This window comes from Macrobrachium rosenbergii, unplaced genomic scaffold (genome assembly GCF_040412425.1).
Source record: "Macrobrachium rosenbergii isolate ZJJX-2024 unplaced genomic scaffold, ASM4041242v1 13895, whole genome shotgun sequence".
NCBI lineage: Eukaryota > Metazoa > Arthropoda > Malacostraca > Decapoda > Palaemonidae > Macrobrachium > Macrobrachium rosenbergii.
In genome coordinates this window covers 359,698-386,526 of record NW_027100721.1, presented here as the reverse complement: position 1 = coordinate 386,526, position 26,829 = coordinate 359,698, and the positions used below count along the sequence as shown (strand labels likewise).

Sequence of the window (26,829 nt, the reverse complement as noted above, 5' to 3'; positions counted from 1 at the left end):
ATGCCTATTTATGGATTTACAGTAGACTTTTACTGAGCTAAACTAGAGCAGAATTGATGCATAAATTTATTAGAACTGCAATATGCTTTAAAATAAATATAGATGACACTTTTTTCCAAACTCTCTTTCAGCAGAAAATTTTATACAAATATTCAACACGTATTAATTGAAGTCAGGGATAACGGTAGTATATGAGTATGCCACTGTTTTCATACAAGCTCACACTCAATAGCCAATGTATACCTTAAATTAAGTGCATAAATTTGTCATCAAAACTGTATCCTCCACATTTCATTTAAGCATAAGGCAGTTATTATTTTAGTACTGTACAGAATACCTTTTTATAGCCTGAAACAACAGGCAGTAACGCCTGAAAAACGTTCCATGCTCGAGTGGGCTAGTGGTAAACGTTAGGATTAGCAAAATCCTTATACACACACACACACACACACACACACACACACACATATATATATATATATATATATATATATATATATATATATATATATATATATATATATATATATATATATATATATATATATATATATATATATATATATATATATATATATATATATGATACACATACACATATATATAAATATATATGTATATAACTATATTTACATATAAATAATAAATATATATATATATATATATATATATATATATATATATATATATATATATATATATATATATATATATATATATATATATATATATATGATACACATACACATATATATAAATATATATGTATATAACTATATTTACATAAACATATAATATATATATATATATATATATATATATATATATATATATATATATATATATATATATATATATATATATATATATATATATATATATATATATATATATATATACATACATATAAATATACAAAATTCGGAACAATGTCATTAATTGTACAGTACCGGAGAAAATCCAAATCCAAGGTACTGTACAATTAATGACATTGTTCCGAATTTTGTCAGATTTAAAGTGTATAAGACGTCTTTATACCATTCTGCTTTTTACGACGATACCACTAAATACCTTCTTAATTATGAAATTGGTTGTAAACAGAGGGAATACGATAGATTGTGCAAACATTATTCACTCATTAGGTCTGAGGTACTCGATTCTCTCTCCATCATTGATAGGTTCATTTTTATCCGTCTTTTTAACCAAAGTATTCAGAGTTTTTTAAATGGCATACAAAACAGACATGCCAAAAAATTGGCCAATTTAGGTATCTTGCTTCCCAAGTTCCATAATCACTATAATACCGTTTTTAATTTATCACATTATGTACTGTCAAAAAAGGAAAAATTTCTCCTCTCATTCGGGTTAGACTTCTGCTTGCCTAATTATAAACCCAATTTTTGTCAATTTTTTCTTCCCTTGGAAATGTTATTCCAACGTATTAAAAGACTCGATCTATGTAAAGATATCTCACGCCTACAAAAAGAACTAATGGTAATTTCTCATAACACTTTCGCCAAATTAAAAACTAACTGGGCTCCCTTTTTCAAGAAAGAGGATTATGATCTACTTAAGAATATGTCAAAACGTGAAGATATTGTAGTTCTTAGACCGGATAAGGGTAGAGGGGTAGTTATTTTAGATAAAACGGACTATTTGAATAAAATGAACACTATACTCGATGATCCCACCAAATTCACTAAAATTGGACAACCCAACTATCAAGAAATTTACCGGATAGAAGATAGGATTAATAGGTTTTTACGGTCTCTCAAAACGCAAGGTATAATCGGTGAGAAAATTTATGATGACCTTTTTTCCAGCGGATCCTCATTTGGTATCCTGTATGGCCTGCCTAAGATCCACAAACAAGGGGTTCCCGTCCGCCCTATCCTAGCCTCCTACAATACTCCCAACTACAAGCTTGCTAAGTTTCTGGTACCTTTATTGGAGCCGTTGACCCGAAATGAATATACTTTAAGAAACTCCGAAGATTTTAAAACGAAGGTCCTCTCACAGGATTCAGATTTGTATATGGTCAGTTTGGATGTTGAATCCCTCTTCACTAACGTTCCTGTGAGGGAGACCATTGATCTTATTTTAAACAAATTGTTCCCCACCCGTGATTTTATATATTGTAATTTTAATTATGAATCTTTTAAAACACTCTTAGAGTTAGCCGTGCTGGACACGGCATTTGTTTTCAATAACCAACTTTTTAAACAGATCGATGGGATGGCGATGGGGTCTCCTCTCGGCCCCACCTTTGCTAATATTTTCATGTGCTCCCTGGAGGAGCACATAATGGAGGAGTGCCCCTTGTCTTTCTGCCCCTTATTTTACGCCAGGTACATAGACGACACATTCGTTCTACTGAAAAATGAGTATGATGCTGATAGATTTTTAAACCTAGCCAACAACTTTCACAATAATATTAATTTTACTATAGAAAAGGAACAAGACGGTAAGTTGGCTTTCCTTGATGTTTTAGTTACCAAAGATAATGACAATTTTAATACGACTATTTTTAGGAAAAGTACATTCACTGGTCTCTGCTCCAATTTTTATAGTTCTTGTTTTATTAACTTTAAAATTAACTCTGTTCATACCTTAATACATCGGGCTCTATCTCTAACTTCTAACTGGCTTTCTTTTCATTCTGAAATTCTCTTCCTTAAGCAGTACTTTCATAACAACTGTTTCCCTGCCCGTTTAGTATTTAAGGTTATTAGAAAAGTTCTTGATAAAAAACTTGCACCCTTAATGCCTAAATGCAATGTACCTAAACTTACTATATATGCAAGCCTCTGTTTTTTACCTAACAATCAAAATTTTGCTAAGGAGCTTTCTAAAATTATTCAAAAACATATTGGTGCTCTTGACATTAAATTAATACCAAAAAATCCTAAAACCATTGGTTCTTTGTTTCCCTTCAAGGATCGGCTCTGTCCCTTGATGACGTCGGGCGTCGTATATGAGTATAAGTGCCCCGGATGTAGTTCCGGGAATTACGTTGGTTCGACTCGGCGTCTCCTCAAGGTCAGGGCCGATTCTCACATGGGCGTGAGTTATCGTACGGGTTGCAGATTGTCTAATCCCGAACTTTCAAATATAAGATCCCACGCTAGAGGTTGCAAGACGCCAATAAAATACAAAAACTTTAGAATAATTGGCCAAGCTAAGGAACCTGGAGAACTGCTTCTCTTGGAGAGTCTCAACATCAAAAGAATTGTACCGGCGCTAAATTGCCAATCATCGGCTGTTCCCCTGTTCATAGCATGATGCGATTGTTTGTTTACATTTGTCCGCCTCCTCCTCCTCCTATTTTTATGCTGTTTTCTTTTAGTGTGTTTTCCTCTTTCATCCTGAGAGGTGCTCCTTCTGCTCTACCTTTTAAGTTTATTTTTAAGTTCCTTTTTATTAAGCAGTTTTTATTAAGTTCATTTTAAGTTTACATTTTAAGTTTTCTTTTACTGGTTCTTTAATGTGTAAATGTATTTAAGTGCGATTGTTTAAGTTCAACTGATTTTCTATTTTAAGTTTTTTTTTTTATGTTTTGTGTATATTTACTTTTAACTATTTATGCTGAATGTCCCTTTTTAATTTATAACTGTAGATGATGTCCTGATGATGTGACCACGGGTCAAGAAACGCGTAGACGAATAAATGTATGTACTGGTCCTGTATGTGTTCCTGCGCCCTTCTCCTGCCTACTATAGTGCCCTCCGATGTGTGGATTATATATATATATATATATATATATATATATATATATATATATATATATATATATATATATATACATATATATATATATACACATATACATACATACATACATACATATACACACACACACACACACACACACATATATATATATATATATATATATATATATATATATATATATATAAATAATGATGAGAGTTCATTTTTGATAGGTGTGGTTATAATGAGATAAATGAGAATTCGGTACTGGAACATGAGTTTATTCCAACGTTTCGACCGCAGAGGTCTTCTTCAGGGAACTGACAAAGTACAGGTTGTAGCAAGTATATATACAAAATCATATTCCCTATGGTTGCGCTAATGTTTTAATCTCCTTACCGTTCCCGACACTTGCAGCCCTAGGGAATATGATTTTGTATATATACTTGCTATAACCTGTACTTTGTTAGTTCCCTGACGGAAACCTCAGCGGTCGAAACGTTGGAATAAACTCATGCTCCAGGACTGAGTTCTCTTTTATCTCCATATATATATATATATATATATATATATATATATATATATATATATATATATATATATATATATATATATATATATATATATATATACATATATATATATATATATATATATATATATATATATATACATATATATATGTACATATATATATATATACATATAGATATTATATATATATATATATATATATATATATATATATATATATATATATATATATATATATATATATATATATATATATATATATGTGTGTGTGTGTGTGTGTGTGTGTGTGTGTGTGTGTGTGTATATATAAAAATACACACACATACAGTACTGTACAGTATAGATCTTAGGGGGCTAAAATGGACTTAATACTGAGCTGAGACTTACATTTATACAATAATGAAAGCCAAATAAAACAAACTGCGTTTAAATAATATATAGGTAGGTAAATGTTCAGAGTTAATCTTTTTTATATATTTTCAACTCACAAGAAGTACTCTAGGGATGAAGAAAAAAAGTATATTGCACAGTCCAGCACATAACACTACATCCTGACAACATTTTAGCAGCAACTTACTCCAGTTGCCCTCTAGCTCAGTGACCACTGCCATGCAACTTAGCATTTGCAACATTTTCTTTCGCCGCCAACTGGGTACAGTTTATAAGAATTAAAACCTGCTTATTTTTTTTTAACAAAAAATATCTTTCCACTGCTTGAATTCTTCTCTGCACTTGACATTGGTTCTAAGTTTTACACAGTCTTGTTCATATTTAATGTCAACATTTTTAAAGCCGTCACTTTCAAAGTCGAAGATTAAATTCATCTTGATGGGAGTCGAAGTGCCGCGAAGTTCTTGGCCTTCTGTCTGTAGTCTGCAGTGCTAATTACTCTTTTTTACCATCTTGAATTATGTTGTTTTATTCATCCCATGAATTATCGCAACTCTTCATAAATGGAATTAAACATGCATTTTTAAGTATATAATTTAGAAACTCTCGATAAAAATATTATTTATGCAGTAAATATCGACTTTGCGAGCAGGAGTTAACAGGCACTGACCATTATTACCAAGAAGGAGAAGCCAATAACGTATAATATATTTCACGGTGTATCTCATTTGAAGAATATATTGTTGTTAAATTAGTGTTGCATTATGTTTAGATATATCTGACTAAAATGTATAAGTCATACAAGCCATAAACTGTGAAATTGGAAAGATTTTCTTCGGCATCGTGACTGGCGGTAATGGATATGGTACTGAGAAGCTAAAAGGCGTGGCTTTTGACGTCATGATCAGCTCCGCGCGCTTTGATTGGTCCTAATTTTCCCTACTCCTGTGCTCTTCCAGACTTGGGAAATATGCGGCCGGACTCAAGCAGGAGATCTGGTCGGCATAGCGGCAGCTTTCGCTAATGTGCTTTAGGGGCCGGTTTCCAGTGCAGGAAAGAGGAAATAACGGGCAGTTTGTCCTCTTCTACTCCGACTTTCCTTCTTCTCTAAATTTCGGTGATGTCTGCCGGGCATATTTTTGGTTATACGCTGCAGGGTAGTGGCTGCTAAATTCTCGTTTTATGTCTTTCTCAGGGTCGTGTCCGAATTTTTGTAAGGGGTTTATTTTTGCCAGGAATACTTGAAAATTCGCTTCTTTTTCTTGTAGATCGTACCGATTCCACCTCCTTGCTAGAACTTGAGAAATTAATCTCTGTGGCATCTGGATGTGTGAATATGCGAGGACTTAATGGTAATTTAGGCGAGTTGGTGAATTTGGCGTCCCGTGTGGGTCATGATGTGTGTGGTGCCGAAATTCTCTGTACAGTGGGTTAATCCACAATTCAGCTGTCAAAGTATGTGTCATGGACCATTATCCTGATTTTTGGAGCCACACCTTTATATATATATATATATATATATATATATATATATATATATATATATATATATATATATATATATATATATATATATATATATATATATATATATATATATATATATATATATATATATATATATATATATATATATATATATATATATATATATATATATATATATATATATATATATACATATATTATTATCTTGCATCTTGGCTGATCAGTTATTGTTTAATTTACGTAATTTTTTCACAGCCCTGCATGCCAAGAACACGTAACCTGTCACTTGAAGCCACGGATTAACCTCAAAGACAGACGTTAATTAACCAAAGGTCGCCAGTTAAGGGTAATTAACCTTAACAAAGAATATTCAAGGAATAAAAACTTTATGATAAACGTCACCAACTGCGGACGCAGAAAAAATCTCTACTTGTTAAAGATGGTATTAAAAACAAAACGCAACAGTTCCTCCAAACAATGGACCCGAGACACAAAGCAAATACCAGAGAATAAAAATGACTTGCTTACCCTAAGTCCTAGTTATTTTTACTGGAATAAAGTGGATGAAGCTAACAATATAATAATTTGGCTTAATCTTAGACTTCGTAATAGCATATACCGTAATGGTGGCTGGAGGATGAAACAAAGATGATTTGGAAATACAGAAAAGAGGATAAAAGAATGGACGAAGTTTTGAACAAAAAACACAGACTTTACCTCAGGACGAAGCGTTGCTGCGCATACAACGGATGATCGGAAGTTCTGGATAATGATTCTTCACTTCACTAATAGAAATAATAGACAAAGGGCGGAGAGGCCAAAAGGACATCTTGTCTCCGCGATAGCTTGGTTCTCTCTCCCGTCTCTGACTGGCCTAGGTCAGACAGGGATGCATTCGTTTCCTTAGGCGTCTTAATCTTTTGTCAAAAACATTTGCCAGGAGGGACAGGTAGAAAGAAAAAAGGACTTTAGGACCACCTATTTTAAGGGTGGATATGGAAATTTTCCTATAGGGTGAAATGCCTAAATGCTACCAAGCTCCTTCCTACATGTGAACGTTACAATTTGAACTGCCTACATGACTCGGCCGTTGAAGTTTGAACTGAAGATGCTCTAATGTGGGACAAAAGCTCTTCCCTGTCTTGGTCAGGCTGGTATTACTACAGACAAACATTGAGGGCGAACAGCAGTAATATTTATAAAAGCTCCCCCTTAAGAGGGCCTTCACTCCCTTTTCGGGTGAAGGTCTGTACTAAGCAAGCTGTTCGCCTCTATTAGGTTACTCTTCTTCCCCTGAGCAGATTAGTCCTGGTTAGCCTACCTAGCTACAGAACTACCTAACCCTAGATAGGATATGAGCTATAACCACTACTTTACCTAATTCTAATAGTAGAAGAAGGTGCTTACGGTTATTATAGGCTACCTCCTACAATCATAATGGTTTAGACCTAGCCTAGTGGTACATTCTATGGTATTCCCTAGCCTAACCTATCCTAACCCGACCGTAGCACCAACATAAGGTTAATGCTCTAACTAAATTACAACATGGTTTATGTTTAATACAATTAATAATTACTAGTTAATTCATGAGGGTTGCCTCATATGATAAATGGGTGCCTCACTGAGGTCTTAGGCCAAGCGTGTCATGAGCATCGTGGCTCGTTTCACAATAGTTAAGATTACTGAAGTTAGTTATGCTACTTACGTGATTACTGCGGCTCGGTGGTAAGTGGAAGGAACAAGGCTACTAATTTGATGTACCGTACTTAAGGCAGTCTAGGCTATGTACAAGAAAAAGAGATCACACTGGCTACCTCCTCTGGGCAAGGGGCCAGGATCACTCTAAGATGGTAGGGCACTGTACCGAGAGGGCACTAGTGCCTGGATGAGCTTATGGCTCGGCAACTACTGGGCTCTCTTCCGCCCCTTCTTCTTCTTCTTCGGGTTCCTCCAAGGCCTATCAGTAGGGGAGAGCGGGGCTAGTTGCATCAAATTTTACATTTCCTTCTACAGAATTGTGTAACATTCATTTAATTGAAATTCAGTTGTCATATATAAATATACAAGACCTCATCATCGAGTTCACATGCGTAGATATTAATAAAAATAATTTCTTATATATTTAATTTTGATATATAATTAAAAATATATTTGATGCAACTTACCCCATCTGCGGGGCAAGTTGCATCAGTATGGGGGACAAGTTGAATCATAAGCAAATTATAATTTTTGAGAGATTATTTCAATGATAAGTAAATACAAAACCACAATAAATTGAACCGATGAACCTTAAATTTATTCATCGTCAGATTCACAGTTATGACAAATATAATATAAAGCTCTATCTGTTCCCGAGCATTCCTCATGAGACCATCCTCTGCATGTACTACATTGAATCCATTTCTCCCGGGGCCTGCCATTGGAATAGGGCTCTACACATATCAGACAATACCAGTCTTCGTCGTCTGAGCTGGATGTGTCGTACTTTACAGCTGGTTTTTTGGATCGAACTTTGTGTGGAAACTCCTGCTTCCTCTTTTTGGTGGCTTTCTTTTCTTTGACATTGCTCTTTTTATTTTTTTTCATAGTGGCTTCAGCATACAGAGCATTTTTTTTCAGGTGTGTCTGTTAATATGGCACTCTTACGTGCTTTTCTGCCTGTATTGTATTTCTTTTTCCGAGGTGTTGCTTTTGGATGAGGCATAATTTTTTCAGGGCAAAGTGAAGACTCACCAACATTTGCAGTTTCAACTTCATCAGTAATGAAAGAAGGTTGTGTTTCTACTGCTGTAGAAATGGGAGAAGCGTGTCAATTGCTGCAGAAGTGGAAGGAATGGGTTCATTTCTGAAATTAATAAAACGAGTTGAATGCATAAGAATATTTTAATTAAAAGTAATGTAATAAATTTACTAATGGGGCAAGTTGAATCATGATTCAACTTGCCCCATCGTGAATGATTCAACTTGCCCCTTGACAACAATCAAAATTTGATCGCCAGCTAGATATATACTAAAGGTCATTCTAATGCAAATTTGGGAAAATAATTGCATATAGAACAGAATTATATAGATATTTTCAAAACACCGTTACTAATATAAATACATGAGGTACAAGAAAAATAGTGAAATCGATAAAAATTACTTACAAGGTCGAAATCAGTAAATTTATCATAAATTCAAAAGCTCTTGCACAATTCGCTGGCCTCTCTCTCTCGCAGCTGCACACGGACCAACACACATTTGAACCGCCTGTCAGCCTACTACAGGCGCCTTCTGCCAGTTATGCCCACTGATGCAACTTACCTGCGATGCAACTAGCCCCGCTCTCACCTATCAGGCTTAGGAGGTGGTGAGGGCACCGACTCTAGGGACAGGCCAGAAGGGCTAGTGGGCTTGAAGTTAGGGTCAACTTCAAAAGCTACAGGAGGGCTCCCCACTCCGGCTGCTGCGACAACTGGATGCCAGTTCCTGGTCTTTCAGAGACGGGGTAACATTTCGATCCTCCAGGGGTTCATCCCCTGGAGTCAGATTTGGCAAAGAAGTAGTCTCGGGTGCTGGAGGCTCTCCGGTTGCGATGATCAACGGCATGGGGAATCCTAAATCTCCCGGAGGAGGATTCGCCTCATGATTTAGACCCGGCATAGGGGCCTTCTTAATTGGTAGCTCAATGTCCGTGGCGGACGGAGTGTGGCACTGCTCAGGGCTCGCAAGTGGCACTGGCAGCCGTTGAGGGTCAGGCATGTCTGACAAGGGGTCCGGAGGTGCAAAACCTCACGGACGACTTGGGTTTGGCTGCGGCAGAGATTCCTGCCCCAGCAGGAGATCGTAGCCTCTCGGTGAGTCTTGTTCAGGGGCGTCCGCTGGGCGTTGCTTACTTGGGCAGCCCTCCCAATTTGTGGAGTGGTCTGTCCGCTTGAACGTCCTGCAGCGGTACTGCTCCTCCTGAATATCTCTTCGGGGAGAGGGAGGACCTCTTGGTGGGCCAGCCCTTCGCGATTGGAGAGGGCTAGGCCTAAAATAGTTTGGTTTGTGCCCTTTCTGCGGACCACTTTGGTGGGCAGAAGGTGGGAGTTTGTCTTTATTGAGAGTTACAGATGGGGCCTCCGTGGAGGAGGTAACGTGGCTGCGAAGTGGCGTTGGTAACGGGCTTCCCCAGATAAGATCCTGACCCAACAAGAAGGCCACTCCGGGCCGAATTCCACCCACCACGCCAAGGCGGTGGGGTAGCGTGCCCCAAGGTGTCGTAACCTGGAGTTGGACCGTGGGAACGGTAATGGTGTGGCCCTCTATCCACTTCATTTCCCACCGGGTTTTTTCGTCAACCATGGCACTGGCTGGCACTTGGGCCCTGGCGATCAGGCTAATGTCTGCCGCAGTGTCTACTGTGACCGGAAGGGTCACGGGCAGGCTAGTGCTCTGAAGAGGGGCCACCGAGATGAACTGGGTTTCCAGTCTCTCGGGGTAAAGGATCCGGTGCGGACCGGCCGCAGAGAATGAAGTGCTAATTAGGTTGACAAATTTTGTGGTGGGGACATGATGTGGACAGGCCGGAGATCCTGCATTGTAGTGGCTAGCGGCACCACAGGATTTGCATGGGCCTCTTGGATGGGCTTGGTGGCCTGCAGTAACTGTTGGAGGAGAGGGCTGAGCGGATGAATTGGGAGAGGAGTTCTGGCTGGTAGTGGTAGGCTGCTTATTAGTGCCTAGTTTAAATTGGCACTCAGCTTCAGCGTGCCCCACCTTCTTGCAATAGGTGCATGTAGTCTTGCTCGGCAGTCCGTTCTTCGGGCGAGTGGAGTTCGAGAGGTAGGCTGGAGGAACGATTCGCTTCTGAGAGGTGCTCTGTGACTGATTAAAAGTTTCCCACGAATCGGCCATGCGACAAGCTTCCATAAGTGTGGGGGGCTGTTTATCGTTAAGATATACAGCAAGGGGCCCAGGCACACATTGGTAAAATCTTCTAGCATGGTCCGATTGAAAAGATCCTCAAACGTCATGCAGGCCAAGGAGTCGAACCAGCGCGTACCGGACTGGGTTTTGTGACATGCCCATTCCATCCAAGACCAGCCGACTTCCTTGGCAAGACCTCGGAACCGCTGTCTCCATTTTTCTGGGGTTATTTCGTAGGCCTTTGTAATGACTCTACAAACTTCCGCCATGTTGCCTCTCTGGCTCTTCTCCAGTGAGCGAAGCGCTGCCTTGGCTTTTCCCTCCATATGCTTGGCTAGTATTAAGGCTCTCTCCGTCTCCGTGGTGCTGTAGTTATCGAAAAGAGCCTCGATCTCCTCCAGCCATGCTTCTGGCTCGTCCTCAGTCCACTTGGGGACTAGGGAATTGATGCTCAAAATTGGAGCGTTTGATGCAGCAGGTGTAGGGCTGGAGGCTTGCTGTCTGGCCATAGCTTCGGCATTCTCCATTTTCGCTCTTTCAAGCTCGAGCTCCTTCTCCTTGAGGGCTAGCTCACTTTCCTTGCAGGCTAACTCATGCTGTCATCTCCTTTCTTCTCTGTCTTCTTCTAGCTGCCTCTGTTCGGCTTCATACGCCCTTCTTTCTTCTTCATACTTCCTCTGCTCGGCTTCATACTTCCTCTGCTCTTCTTCATACTTCCTCTGCTCTTCTTCATACTTCCTCTGCTCAAGTCTTTCTTCCTTCTCCCACTTGGCCAAGTCGTCCACTTGCTCCTTGACCCAGGTGGTAAGTTCCGAGCCGGTGAGACCTGCCGCCGTCCCCAGCCCCAGGAAGGTTTTATAATTCTCTGCTGCCATGGTTCTGGTGGGGAAGGGCGTCTAACCGGGTTGACTGGGCGTACTTGGGCAGCGAGGAAATGTCTCTTCAGTGGCGTGGCACCCTTTCAAAAGGTGGCACTGTAGTTGGGTGTGCCGTGTACAGGTGACACTGGTGGCACTCAGTATCCCCAGGTTAGGTTCCAGAAGAACTTTCTCTTCTGTGTTCCTTTTGTTTTTGGTTTTATTTAATTTTCTATTTGGTTGCTTGGTGGCACTATGGTGCCAATGTGTTCCTAGGGACCCTTTACTGGAGTCCAACTAGGCTATATAGGAGGAAAGGCACTCTACCCCCAGCAGAGTGTAACAATTGAATGAGAGAGAAAGGGGAGGTAAAAGAGAGAGAGAGAGAGAGAAGTAAGCTATTCAATTGATGACAGTGCAGCAAATTATTGGCACTGTGGAATAAAGTGAATTTTGTTTTTTTTTTCTCTCTCTCTCTAAAGGTCCTCATGAGTGGCTGGTCCCAGTGCTAACCGCTCTTCTTTCAGAGGGTGAAAACTATGGATTCGCTTCGGTATGGGTAGCAGGCCTCACTCGACCGACAATTTATCACTGTAAAAGCTTAACTTGCCCTCATCTACTTGTGGGACAGAGGTATTTCTTTTACTTATTAATTTAATTTCTGTGTCGGCCCGTCTTTCTTTGAAGTGGGTCACGTACACTCGAAAGGTTATCACGGCTTACTTGAATGAGAGAGAGAGAGAGAGAGAGAGAGAGAGAGAGAGAGAGAGAGAGAGAGAGAGAGAGAGAGAGATTTTCAATCAGCTAATTTCTTGCTGCTTGAGAACATGTTAAGCAAAGATTTTATAAGTGCACAATGGCATGGTTCTAAATAAAATGCAGATACGTCGTCTTGGCTTCCTTAGCAATTGCTTTATTATCGTAACTTTCAAAGGAGCTGATGCGACGTCACAAGACTTTAGCGTAAAATTTAAAATTCTTTTTATATGATTTTTGGCATCAGGTATTTGTATAGGAACTTGTTATTGTATTAATCCTAACTAAGGCCTATCTTTCCCTGACTAAATTATATCTTGGTTTTGTCTACCGAAGTCTGTCTAGCTAAGATATTGCGAGGTGGACTACTACGCCAAGAAAGTAGTTCCAAAAGTGGCTGAAAACAGAGTCCGGTCACAACAAAGAGTGACAATAACAAGGTCTTAAGATGGCGGCCAAAAAGCTCATTAAGCCTAAATTCAAACAACCTCAACCAAAATGGGCGGGGAACACCAAATGGCGGGTCCTCTAGCACAAAATTCCAGTTCAAAAACAATTTTTCGAACAACCAAGCGTTTTACGTTAAGGATGGAAAGGAAATCAAGATGGTCTTTTGGGTATTTCCTTTTTAGCACAAAATTCAAAACAACGAACGAAACAATGGTAAAATTACTATTTCCGTTCGTTTGCTATTTCAATGAAACGGTGTTTTGAATGATTCCCGCTATATGAAAACAATAACAATTGGAGTTGCCGACGCGATTACTAAATTACTTTGTGTAAATGAAATTGGCTCCGCGCTTCCGGCCTTTAGGGTACGTTACTAGACGACTTGACTCGAATGCTCCGAACACGGTAAAATGCCCTTTCTTAAACGTTACAAATTATGACTCGCTCTGCTTTCAATGCACACTTTCCTACCTACACTGCTTCTCAACTATAACTGTTATTCTAACTATTCTTCTTATTGCTTATTATTATGCCTGGCTCCTTGTTTGGAAGAGTAAAATGGAATTCAATATCTGACTTTTATCTTTGGAATTAATTATAATTAATTTCCTTTTCTCCAGATTCTTTCTCTAAAATTTACTTAGATCCTATGCAAGGTCGTCAATGTAACATGCGTGTCTTGGCCGATCAGTTATTGTTTAATTTATGTAATTTTTTCACGGCCCTGCATGCCAAGAACACGTAACCTGTCACTTGAAGCCACGAATTAACCTCAAAGACAGACGTTAATTAACCAAAGGTCGCCAGTTAAAGGTAATTAACCTTAACAAAGAATATTCAAGGAATAAAGACTTTATGATAAACGTCACCAACTGCGGACGCAGAAAAAAATCTCTGCTTGTTAAGATGGTAATAAAAACAAAACGCAACAGTTCCTCCAAACAATGGACCCGAGACACAAAGCATACATAGAGAATTAAAATGACTTGCTTACCCTAAATCCTAGTTATTTTTACTGGAATAAAGTGGATGAAGCTAACAATATAATAATTGGGCTTATTCTTAGACTTCGTAATAGCATATACCGTAAGTGGTGGCAGGAGGATGAAACAAAGAAGATTTGGAAATACAGAAAAGAGGATAAAAGAATGGACGAAGTTTTGAACAAAAAACACAGACTTTACCTTAGGACGAAGCGTTGCTGCGCATACAACGGACGATCGGAAGTTCTGGATAATGATTCTTCACTTCACTAATAGAAATAATAGACAAAGGGCGGAGAGGCCAAAAGGACGTCTTGTCTCCGCGATAGCTTGGTTCTCTCTCCCGTCTCTGACCGGCCTAGGTCAGACAGGGATGCATTCGTTTCCTTAGGCGTCTTAATCTTTTGTCAAAATTATTCGCCAAGAGGGACAGGTAGAAAGAAAAGAGGACTTTAGGATCACCTATTTTAAGGGTGGATATGGAAATTTTCCTATAGGGTGAAATGCCTAAATGCTACCAAGCTCCTTCCTACATGTGAACGTTACAATTTGAACTGCCTACGTGACTCGGCCATTAAAGTTTGAACTAAAGATGCTCCTAATGTGGGACAAAAGCTCTTCCCTGTCTTGGTCAGGCTGGTATTACTACAGACAAATGTTACAAGGGCGAACAGCAGTAATATATATAAATATATATATATACATATATATATATATATATATATATATATATATATATATATATATATATATATATATATATATATATATATATATATATATATATATATATATATATATATATATATATATATATATATATATATATATATATATATATATATATATATATATATATATACTATTTATATATATATATATCACCGTGATTCATATACAATATATATATATATATATATATATATATATAAATATATATATATATATTAATATTTATCACATCACCGTGATTCATATACAATCGAAAGTAATATATTTTCTACCTCGGGTAATATATTTTCATATATGTTACCGAAGGGGAATTTTTAGTTGATAATAAGTCCACCGTCCGTGGGGTCGAACCAGCGACGGACGAGGAATCAGGACTACAGTGACACACTAACCAGTCGGCCTCCGTCGTCGCTGGTTCGACCCCACGGGACGGTGGACTTATTATCAACTAAAAATTCCCCTTCGGTAACATATATGAAAATATATTAATTCCGAGGTAGAGTGAATTGGATATTAAAGGACGTTTGTAGCTTTCTGAATATATATATGTGTATATAAAATGAGTGATTCATCCTAACAGTTATGGAGGCTATTTCCCAATAAAAATTGGAAAAAGAGTCTCAGGGAGAAAGCAGTATCTTCAAAAACAGGTACTTTAACCGCTATATGGCCGTATTACCACTGGGAAATACATTTTAAAAGGTCAATTGATGGAATAATTGCCAAGGAAAAATAATATATGCATTACCAGTCACTTCAATAGTGATGTAATCTTATAACCATTAGGCAAAATCCTTTTGCTAAATTTAATCACTAACATGTAGTCAGGTTCATCTCCGAATGGTACTCCAAACATTTGAGTAATAGATAATAACAATTAAAGTCATGAAATCTTTAAAAAAAAAAAAACATACAAATTAAATTATACATACCTGTACTACAGTATTTGTAAAAAGCTCCTATTTGTGTACGAATATAGATAATTTTACTACTAGGTAAATGATATATCCTCTCTATTTCTGAATGTAAATTATATCTGATCATTCTTTTAATATTTTGGGTTTTTATTTTTTTTTATATTTTCACATTTGATGTTTACTCCAGCACCTATTCGTATGAAGAACTCCACAAACGATCAAGTACTTGTTTACGTATGTTCTTGCTGGATTTTCTCACATTCTATTTCTGTCTCCCTACCGTAAAAAAAGAAAAGAAAAATGAGAAGAGTTTTCGGAAGAGCAAGGGAGGATGTGGGAAGGATCTTTCAGGAGAGTAACTTTGGTGAATGAGGCCCTAAAGAAGAAATGTAGCAGGGAGGTATAAAGATCTGTCAGGGTGGTTTTTTTAATCTTCCCCATCTACCGAGACTGAAGGGCACTGGAGCAGGTCTTATTCATCTTAAAATAAGAACACGAATTGGGAAAAAAACAAAAAAATTTGGACGGAATCAAAGACGACCCAAAGGATGGGAGTCCCCACTCAAAATAGGTTTACTTTCAGGGAGGCATTTTAATTCTCTCTCTTTCTCTCTCTCTCTTCTCTCTCTCTCTCTCTCTCTCTCTCTCTCTCTCTCTCTCTCTCAACAGTGAACGATGTGGACTGGGTACCTATATTTTGTAGGAAAATATCCCCAAAACAAATAATTCTCTCTCTCTCTCTCTCTCTCTCTCTCTCTCTCTCTCTCTCTCTCTCTCTCTCTCTCTCTCTCTCTCTCTCTCTCAACAGTGTCACAGTGCAGATGGTAAGCCAACCTATGAGGACTGGGTATCTATATTTTGTAGAAAAATATCCCCCCTTCCCCAAAACATAAATGATTTTTATCATGTTCTGAAGCAACTCTCTCTCTCTCTCTCTCTCTCTCTCTCTCTCTCTCTCTCTCTGGTTTGGTATATGCTGTGTGCTGTTTATTGATCGAGGAGAGAAAGCGAGAGACTCTTTGTGAGTGGTTTATCACTCAATTTTGAATACCACATTATTTCAGAACTGTAAGCCTTCCTAACCTCTTGCTGTAGTCTTCCTTGTTTTGAGACTCCTTGCCTAGAAAACTAGTGGACCCACTTTGTCCACACTTGGCGATTTAGGTTTGTTTAGAACACATTCTCTAAACTCCCGGAAAACAGGTTTTTTTTAAGGTTTTGAAACCGTTTCGCCATGAGAGTAAGTTATGAGGCTTGAGGAAACTTTCTTTTCCTCATAGGATTTCTTATGCCGAAAGATTGGAAGTGGTATAAAGAACGATAGTTTCGGTGAAGACTATTCCCTATTCCCTTGCGTGGCTTCGAAGTGTTTTCGCTTGTTTTTATGTTGTTCTGACATTTTGTTTTGGCTTTTTTTTTTTTTTTGCAACTGCTGAAATGTTAGGTAACTTTTATTCGGTCGTCCTGACACGACAGTGTAATACTATTCGAACTTTCAATTTTGTGAAGAGCTGTTGTGTGTTGGTGCATTTCTAAATATACTTTAGGAACATATCTAAGATTTAAAAAAAAATCAATAGACGAATCTTTCAGTTCATATATATATAAGACTAATATAAAACTAGCGTTTAGCATTCATAGGAAGCTTAATTTCCTGTAAAACGCAGGATATGGCCACGAACCGACAGTTAACACAATTACACACAGTGGTAAGATAATACAATAGTAATTATTTTCATCTGTTTACAGGCTGACGTGGCTGTGATGTATATCACGACAATTCTGCTATTCATCACTGGAACCCAGGTACGTAAGAGTTTCCGTTTAAGGGAATTAAGCATTTTGTTTAATTACTGCTGCATGAAATTCTCTGCTGTTGGTTATGCTAAGTGTAAATCTGTTTAGTGTACTGTAGAAATGCAAAATTGTTTAATAATCTACTGTATAAATGCATGTAATTATGCCAGTGCCACTGTTCCTTTTTTCAGTGCCAACTGCATATCCATAATGTCAGGTTGTTTATTTTTTATGGCACTGACCACCGACCTATAGTTTGTGTGATTTTCGTTTGGGTCAAAGTCATTCTGGTATATTTCATATCCAAAAAGTGTTCACAATGTCTCACACTATAGTTTAAGATTGGACAATAGGAATTTTAGCACAAGTTAGGCGTAATCCATTTTTTATAATTACAGCATAGGCTAAGTACTAAATTATGTTCATGGTAATTACAGATACGTGTGTTCTCAATTTATATAGTAATTAAGGTATATAGACCTCCCTCACTGTTTTCATGATAATTACAATGCAGGACTGGTCCACAGTCCCATCCGAATATCAACATTGCTAATTTACTCTTTTGTCATTAAATTCTTGTTGTGGAAGAGTGAGCCAGCTGGTCGTAATTTCACGTGTGGAGCTCTGATGAAACAGGAAAATTAATAATTAATTTAAACGTTTTTCTTCTCGTCACTCGTCTTTTCTTCCATACCGTATGTACCCCAATCATTTTCCTTTCGAAATTCACTGGCTTAATTGACCCTAAACCAATAAGCTGTTTACCCCTTAGGGGGTTAGTGCCGTCAGTGCACCTCACACGGCGCACTGTAGGCATTACTTGAAGTCCTTTGCAGCGTCCCTTCGGCCTCTAGCTGCAACACCATATATTACTTTTACTGTACACTCGGCAAGAAAAGTGAGGATACAGTTTTCATTAGATTTCGTTCATTGAATTTTAATTTTTTTCTTACAGAAAACACATAATCTCGGTAAATTTACTCTAGAATATGAAAATACAATGCAAATTATATCATATACATTAAATCTCCAAAACAAAAACGTTCAGATACTTAAAACCACCATGGATGTCCGAAGTAATCAGAATTTCTCAGATGACTTCGTTCATAGAGATCTAAAAGATAGTGTGTGGATATCTTGGTGTAGTACTGTTTATCAGAACGGCAATATTTACTCGTTTTCCGTTATGAACAGGCCTATTATTGCATCATCATACGAGGTAATGATAATTTATTTAATTTTTACACATTCATAATTATATTTCGCGGTGTTAAAGGTCAACTGGAATTAATGGCAGTAAATGATGTGACAGCTAGGGTAGGTTGACCAAATCTATTTAAATCCGCAAGAGCGTTCTCTATGATGTGTGGAGCACTTCGGCGGGAAAACACAAGTAACTGGATGTTTCTTGACGTTGCCATAGTTTCTCTCTCTCTCTCTCTCTCTCTCTCTCTCTCTCTCTCTCTCTCTCTCTCTCTCTCTCTCTCTCTCTCTCTCCATTGCTAAAACATACTATACAAATATAGTATCGCTCTCTCTCTAAAAGAAAAAAATAATAACATGAGTAGCTCTACATATAGGCCTAGGCTTACACAACAGCAACTCTCTCTCTCTCTCTCCATTGCTAAAACATACTATACAAGTATAGTATCGCTCAATCTCTAAATGAAAAAAAATAATGAAATGAGTAGCTCTACATATAGGCCTAGGCTTACACAACAGCAACTCTCTCTCTCTCTCTCTCTCATCATAACATTGCATTCGTTCCTTTATTGTTCCCCATGTTTTTCGTTGGATATTGCTCAAATTTAACTCTTGATTTCATTATGGAAGATCGCGTTTCCGATTACGCAAGCATTCCGTTCAATGTGGTGTCATAAATTCATTTGTGTAAGGTTAGTTGGTAGGTTATGTCGAAAAATGTTTATTTTGCTCAGAACTGTCGCTGCAAATTACAACTTGAACGAATACTGTAAAGTTTACTACTGCATTTAAGTATCAATGATTTCAGAACCGTAGAATATGATTGAAAGTTCTAGGAGGTCAAGCAAAAAGCAAACACATTAAGACTGAAGCTCCTCTACCTTCTAAAGTTGCCAGATGTCGCATTAATTAGCAATATAATATGTCCGAAGATTAAAAAAACTGTATCCTCACTTTCCTTGCCGAGTGTACCTATATTCATATTCTCTCTTCCATCTTGCCATCCAACTTCTCGTAACACTTGTTTCATAGTGCAGCTGCTTTGAGGATTTTCTCCTGTTACACCTTTCAAACCCTTCTACTGTTTCTTTTCAGCGCTGAATGACCTCATAGGTCCCAGTGCTTGGCCTTTGGCCTAAATTCTAGATTCCGTTCCATTCCAATAATCTGTTTACCCTGAAAGAGTATTGACCCTGAGAGCAACAAGGCAACAGTCACTGGTATATTCGTCTTTAAAAGTCTTGATTAAGATAAACAAAGTATTCAGAAGACTTCTGCTGTACAGTACACCCCCAGCTGCTTGATATACGTACCTATACAGATCCAAGTTGTACAGCGTATACTGTATGTACAGACGCTGAGCAAACTGCCTTGTTTATCTTGCACCTGTTTTCTTGGTATTGCTGTGCTTCCCAGCAGTCTGTCGGAAGACTGATGAATTTACGTCATTTACCAGCTTACTGGCGACTATTCTCTCCAGATGGCCATGCCACCTCTTTATACTTCCTGGGCTCGTGTTAAATTGTACAGTAACGAAATTTTAAATGTTCCTTTTGCAACAAACATTTTCCTTCAACAAGCTAGTTTAATTTTCTTTCATAAATTTTGTCAACTAGAATCTGTTCGTATCCAATCTTTTATAAAACTAGAAAACTTTGCGTGTTATGAACTGGACAGTTTTAAATCACAAGTAATGAAATACTTGACTGTACGGGCTGATTTTGTAGTTCTTCCTAAAAATTAGGAAAGGGAAAACTTTGGTTAGCAGGCAAGAATTATTTTCAGTATTTTATAAACCACATTTTATAAAGAATAATGAAAGGTTGTTCTATAGTTTCATATATGTATATAGGCTTTTAGGGAAACAAAAATTGAGGGACGTTTATATTTTGCATGACCTTTTACCAAACACGAAACATTTCCGTATAAAATACTGGGCTTTTAAACTGTTTGCATGGGCTTTTACAAAGCCTGAAACCTTTCCGTATAAGATAATGAATGAATTCATACTTTATATTGCTACCAACTTTACTCTGTTAATGCTGCTGACTTTTTATCGTTGTTTCTACAATGAAATAATGAAGTTTTAATCTTCAGGGTTTCTTTTTCGGATTGTTTGGCAGACGAGAACCGCGCGAGGCTTGCGTAACCCAATACGCAATGTGCTATGACAACCTCCTGAAATGCTACAGGGGTAAGCAAGGAACCACCGACAACGCTGAAGAGGCCCTTCCGCAACTCAGCCCCTGCCTCGCCAAACTATCCCGATGCAAAGCGAGATGCGTCACCTGCACCGAATGCTACGCAATCTTCATAGAATGTAGCAACCAGCTAAACGCCACCCAGCGCTCTGCGGGCTCACAGGCGACTCGGAGTCTACCCACTTCGTTAGCAAGGTCGAGCAACACCCTCCTGAGTCTCGTACTTCGTCAGGAGCGGCAACGAACCGCGAGAACGGTTTCGAGGCAGGAGACTTCACCGACATCGACGAGAGTCTGCAGATTCGCCTCCCTGGGAGGATTGTGTTCATCATCGAGGAAACTTTCAGCGGAGCTGCGATCGAAGTGAGAATAAGAGAAGAAGAGATAGAAGAAAGTCTTTCGGCCACAGTGGTCGTCCCCCAGAGCGAGAGTAACACTGCCACAGTTACAGGTGGAGGGACGGCTGTTTCCCTCGTTGAGGAAGTTGGAACCACCACTGGAACTGCTCTGCCAAATGCATAGTGTCTGAATTGTTGATGAGACGATGGTACTGAATTTTGATTTAGGAAGCTACAAATCTTATTTAACTCGTAGGATAGTCTGTCATATATGTAATGGCTAGTGGAGTGTTTACTTAGAAAGCTACAAATCTTATTTAACTCGTAGGATAGTCTGTCATATATGTAATGGCTAGTGGAGTGTTTACTTAGAAAGCTACAAATCTTATTTAACTCGTAGGATAGTCTGTCATATATGTAATGGCTAGTGAAGTGTTTATTTAGAAAGCTACAAATCTTAATTTAGGATAGTCTGCCATAAATGTAATGGATAGTGTTTATTTAGAAAGCTACAAATCTTATTTAACTCGTAGGATGTCTGTCATATATGTAATGGCTAGTGGAGTGTTTATTTAGAAAGCTACAAATCTACAAATCTTATTTATTCATTTAGGTAATTTAGTGGAGTGTTTATTTAGAAAGCTAAAATTTTATTTACCTCGTAGGATAGTCTGTCATATATGTAATGGCTAGTGGAGTGTTTATTTAGAAAGCTACAAATCTTATTTAACTCGTAGGATAGTCTGTCATATATGTAATGGCTAGTGGAGTGTTTATTTAGAAAGCTACAAATCTTATTTAACTCGTAGGATAGTCTGTCATACAGGTAATGGCTAGTGGAGTGTTTATTTAGAGCTAAAATTTTATTTAACTCGTAGGATAGTCTGTCATTTAGTTAGTGTTTATTTAAGCTAAAATTTTTATTTACCTCGTAGGATAGTCTGTCATACAGGTAATGGCTAGTGGAGTGTTTATTTAGAAAGCTACAAATCTTATTTAACTCGTAGGATAGTCTGTCATACAGGTAATGGCTAGTGGAGTGTTTATTTAGAAAGCTACAAATCTTATTTAACTCGTAGGATAGTCTGTCATACAGGTAATGGCTAGTGGAGTGTTTATTTAGAAAGCTACAAATCTTATTTAACTCGTAGGATAGTCTGTCATACAGGTAATGGCTAGTGGAGCAATGACTTTCCATGGATACTGTTAATTGCTGTATTGTGCATTTGTTGTGCCGTAATAAGCTACCATTTTTGTAGGTCTTTTGTTGATTTTTTTTTCTGAAATAAAATTAACCGTCGAATACTGGTAATTAGTCATCCATGCTAGTGGAATTGTATAGAATATAAGCTGTAGATTCAGTATCTTCCTAAATAGCGGTGATGATTGGTCTTATGTTTTGTTCTTGGCGCCAGTTTATCATTTTTTAAAGTAGATAAATATTCAAATAGTATTTGTTTGTAAAGGTGTTGCCATGGCACTTTGTGATTATATCGGTGATAGATGTAGTATATGAATCTGTTATAAGTTTTGTATTTCTGAAAAATTTAAGCAAAATGCCGCTATAAAAAATACAACATAGATTTCATTGACCTCGCTTCGCCTCCGTATAGATGGCTTTTGGAAGAAATGTCGCTTTACATTCAAACTTCTGTTGAGTGTAATAACAGGAGAATTCGATGACAATGTCAAATAAGAAAAATAGCGATTCAGAAATTTAACTTTGTTTTTAATTTTTTTTCAATATTTTTCACCTACCGATTTCTGTGTAATGATAGCCTTTATAGCAAGGATCATTCGAAGAGACTCTTCTCGCAGCTTTGAAAGAAATGGCTTTAAATTTAGATGTAGCTTGAATATATATATAGAAATAAAGGTGAGAACTTTTGAATATTGGATTTAGCGTTAACAGTCTGCTTTACCCCCGCTTTCATTTTCGGCACAAATCCATGTGAAGGTTGTTTACATTTAGCACAGTGGGATCTGCTGTTAGTTTTTTTTTTTTTTTTTTTTTTTTTTGTGAGATTTAACTCTGAACGCAATGCAAGTTAAGTATAACTGGAACACTTAAATCTGAAATGGAGAAGGGTAACAAAAAAAATATATTTTAACATAATTACATTTCAAAAGCTAAGCTAAATTTTATATTGTTTGAAAGAATCTCGAGCCACTTCGAGTATGATTGAAAAGCAACTTTAAATGTATTTTGTTAATACGCAATATGCCCAAGTGACATAACATTATGGTTCGTGTTTCCCAGAACTTCCAGTAGACTTTTATAATTGGCGGTGCTCTGGTAGTGCTTATGCGATGTAAGAAATTTTGTGGACAGGAAAAATTAAACTTATTAATAATTAATTAGTCTCTCTACCGTTCTTTAGACCACTTCCAATCTTTCGGCATAAGAAATCCTATGAGGAAAATATACCATATAACGTACTCTCATGGCGAAACGGTTTCAAAAACTTAAAAAAACTGTATTCCATGGAGTTTAGATATTGATTTAAACAAACCTGAACCGCTAAGTGTAGAACAAAGTGGGCACCTTAGTTTTCTAGGCAAGGAATCTTAAAACAAGGGATGCGGCTACAGCAATGAGGTTGGGAAGGGTTGAGACCGTTACGTTTCAGAAATAATGATATATTCATGAAATTCAGTGATAAACCGCTCCCAAACAGCCTCTAGCTCTCTCTCATCGCATCAGTAAACAGCACACATCATATACCAAACAAGAGAGAGAGAGAGTGAGTGAGTCCAAGGGGCCATATTTGCAGGGAGGGCTGCCTAAAACGAGGTCATTCAACTTGAGAGAGAGAAAGAGATAATCCAAGGGGGCATATTTGCAGGGAGGGAGGGCTGAAACGAGGTTATTCAACTTTGGGGAGAGAGAGAGAGAGAGAGAGAGAGAGAAATCCAAGGGGGCATAATGCAGGAAGGGCTGCCTAAAACAGGTTATTCAACTTTGGAGAGAGAGAGAGAGAGAGAGAGAGAGAGAGAGCGCATTTGTAATGGACATAGGTTTAGGAAGCCGATCGTGTTGTCACCTTGACTTGCATGAAGTCCAACAAGGTGGAACGTGAGCGGACACACTATTCGAATATTTAGAATCCCTCAGGGAGTCTCCTAATTCCATTAAGCCATTAAATTCTTTTACCAGACTGATCCTTTGTTATTGAGATAATTAAGATGGCATTAGACTAGCCGATGATTTTTTTTTATTCAGTGTAATTTGAATTGTATTCAAATTAAAGCTTCATTTTGGTCGTCAACTGGGATTGTAATTAGTGGCTTTTAATGGGCTTTCAGATACTTTGGTTTTTGGTAATCGGGAAATTTCAATGTTAAAGGTATTTTCCCGAGAAGAGTATTTAATAATTACGCATTTTTGCAGGTCATTGCATAATATTGAGAATGAAAGTACAAATGATTTTCCCAGTAAGAGACTTTATCTGTAGCTATTCCCTTTTATTAGGATAATCGTACTGAAACTGGTTTTTGTTTGAATTTATATATTATAATGACTTTTAATATGAGCTTCAGATCGGATCATGGCAATGAATAAACTGGCAACAGTTCGTCTAATGAACTGGTTTATTTATTTCTCGCTGCCGTTTTCCTTAGCTGATCGAATTAATATCAGAGGTTTGCGTCTCTCATTGAATACAAATATATATATATATATATATATATATATATATATATATATATATATATATATATATATATATATATATATATATATATATATATATAATGTATTTTCTTTAACCTCGACTTTCGTGTTTATGAGTGGCTTATATGAAATAACCCGTGGACGCTGCTTACTTCAAAGGCCTCTTGCATCGGTTTTATAGAAGTGGAGCCGAACTGCAGTCTTTGTCATTTATCCCGCTTCCACCGTTTTTCTATAATATTCGCTGCAGTTTTTAGAAATTAATTTTAAGCAGTTGCATTTCAAGTGCACTTGTCAGTATTTACTGATAAGGTGAGTATTCCTCGAGCCAGTAGATTATTGATGTCATTTCAGTAAGTACTTTGCTGTTCTCTCACTGCGTATGATACTTGGCAAGTATTGAGTTATGTTAATTCTATGCTAGGTGATAACAGCTCTCTAATTATCCTTGAGCGATTATGAATGATGATTTATTCATGACAGAACTTTTGAAATCCTGTTAATCATAATGACCGTACAGTAGGTACATTTATCATCAAAATCATGAATTCGAAAAAAAGTGGAATGTGGGTTGCACCGTACTTGTGACTCAAGTCTCCGATTAACAATCTTTTTTTGTACTGGCATACTTATTAGATTACCTAACTACCATAATTCTTGAATCTCTAGGAAACGTATGCGTCAGTACCTCCATTAATAGTAAAGAGATGAAGGGTCGCGCCAGTCCTGAAAAACGCATTTAGTTCTTTAAGCCATTTTTATAATGGCATTAGTTTTCCTACTGTTGTATAAAATGATTATAGTTCCTTTTCGACGCTTGTAACGCTTTCCTATGTTAGATTAACTTATTTATCGATAGCCATTGCTGTTGAACGGCTTTTACTGTTACGTGTCCCATCTGAATTTTATCCAAAACTATTTCTGAGCGTTTACCATTTTTAAAATATGTACATACATTATATAATTGTCAGTACTGTTAGCTCTAGATGTATAAGCTACTGTCATTCTCTTTAATTATATAAAATTTATTTTTGTACTTACTTACGGCATTATTGATTGATTATATTCATCATTGTACTGTACAACCAATGTTCCAGTCAGAGATTATACAGTTTTATTTCTATGCGTAGGTGCTTGCGCGTGAACCTCCTTTTCCTAGTATGACGTCACACCAAAGCGGCTTGATCATGAGATATATATTGCTGTGACCAAATAAATATTTGATGCGTGGCCAATCGAAAGAGTTGTTAATAAAAGACCGCAGGAGTGAAAAACTGCTTGCGGGATCTGGCAAATCCCTCTTTAATTATTAAAGAACTGTCAGCCAAAAATTAATTTTATGTTCTCCGTACAAAGCTTGTAAATTGGGTTGGGACTATAAAATATACTACATTGGTCACAAAAGCGAATGTTCTCTGATAAGCTGATATATCCAACATATAACGATATACTGAGTGACGGTTCAATTTGTTGCGCTTATGCCATTATCCTCTCTCAGGAAAATATGCGAATCATAAAATTTCTTATGAAATTTCCAGAAATTTTATGCAACATGTTGCTAAAGGTTTCTCGCTTCAAATCTTATTTTTCCGTCGTTGCCAGAGCAATTTACGTTTTTAAAATGTCAGCAAGCTGTTTATTTTCACTTCATATCCAAAATCTATTAACCTTGCAATTCGCTACAGCTAAGACATCTTTTTCTGTCACTGTTAACTTAGTTTTTTTTGGACATGTCCTTAGTTCCTTCCTTGAGTAGTAAAATACAGTAGGATGTGATTATCGTTCAAGAAACATCATGGTACTGAGACCCATTTTCATATTTTGCATAACTGTGAATCCTCGGCGCCACCTACAGTAAACTAACCATAGTTATGTATAAAACTATCACATCTTTCTTGGCTCTTCAGAT

The 26,829-nt window shown here is 37.3% G+C and overlaps 1 protein-coding gene across 1 annotated transcript; it reads left to right on the top strand.

Moving 5' to 3' along the window:
* Positions 1–16,831: 16,831 nt before the first annotated feature.
* Positions 16,832–22,550, top strand: LOC136837937 (uncharacterized). Its single transcript, XM_067102805.1, has 3 exons — positions 16,832–16,948; positions 17,458–17,514; positions 20,806–22,550. The coding sequence occupies exons 1-3, from the start codon at positions 16,943–16,945 to the stop codon at positions 21,274–21,276; spliced, it is 534 nt and encodes a 177-aa protein (XP_066958906.1). The 5' UTR covers positions 16,832–16,942; the 3' UTR covers positions 21,277–22,550.
* Positions 22,551–26,829: the final 4,279 nt, after the last annotated feature.

Bases quoted from the DNA above. Each gene is read 5' to 3' on its own strand.
- LOC136837937 (XM_067102805.1), top strand. The intron at 17,515-20,805 runs GTACGTAAGAGT...TTTAATCTTCAG, and splicing joins TATTCATCACTGGAACCCAG to GGTTTCTTTTTCGGATTGTT.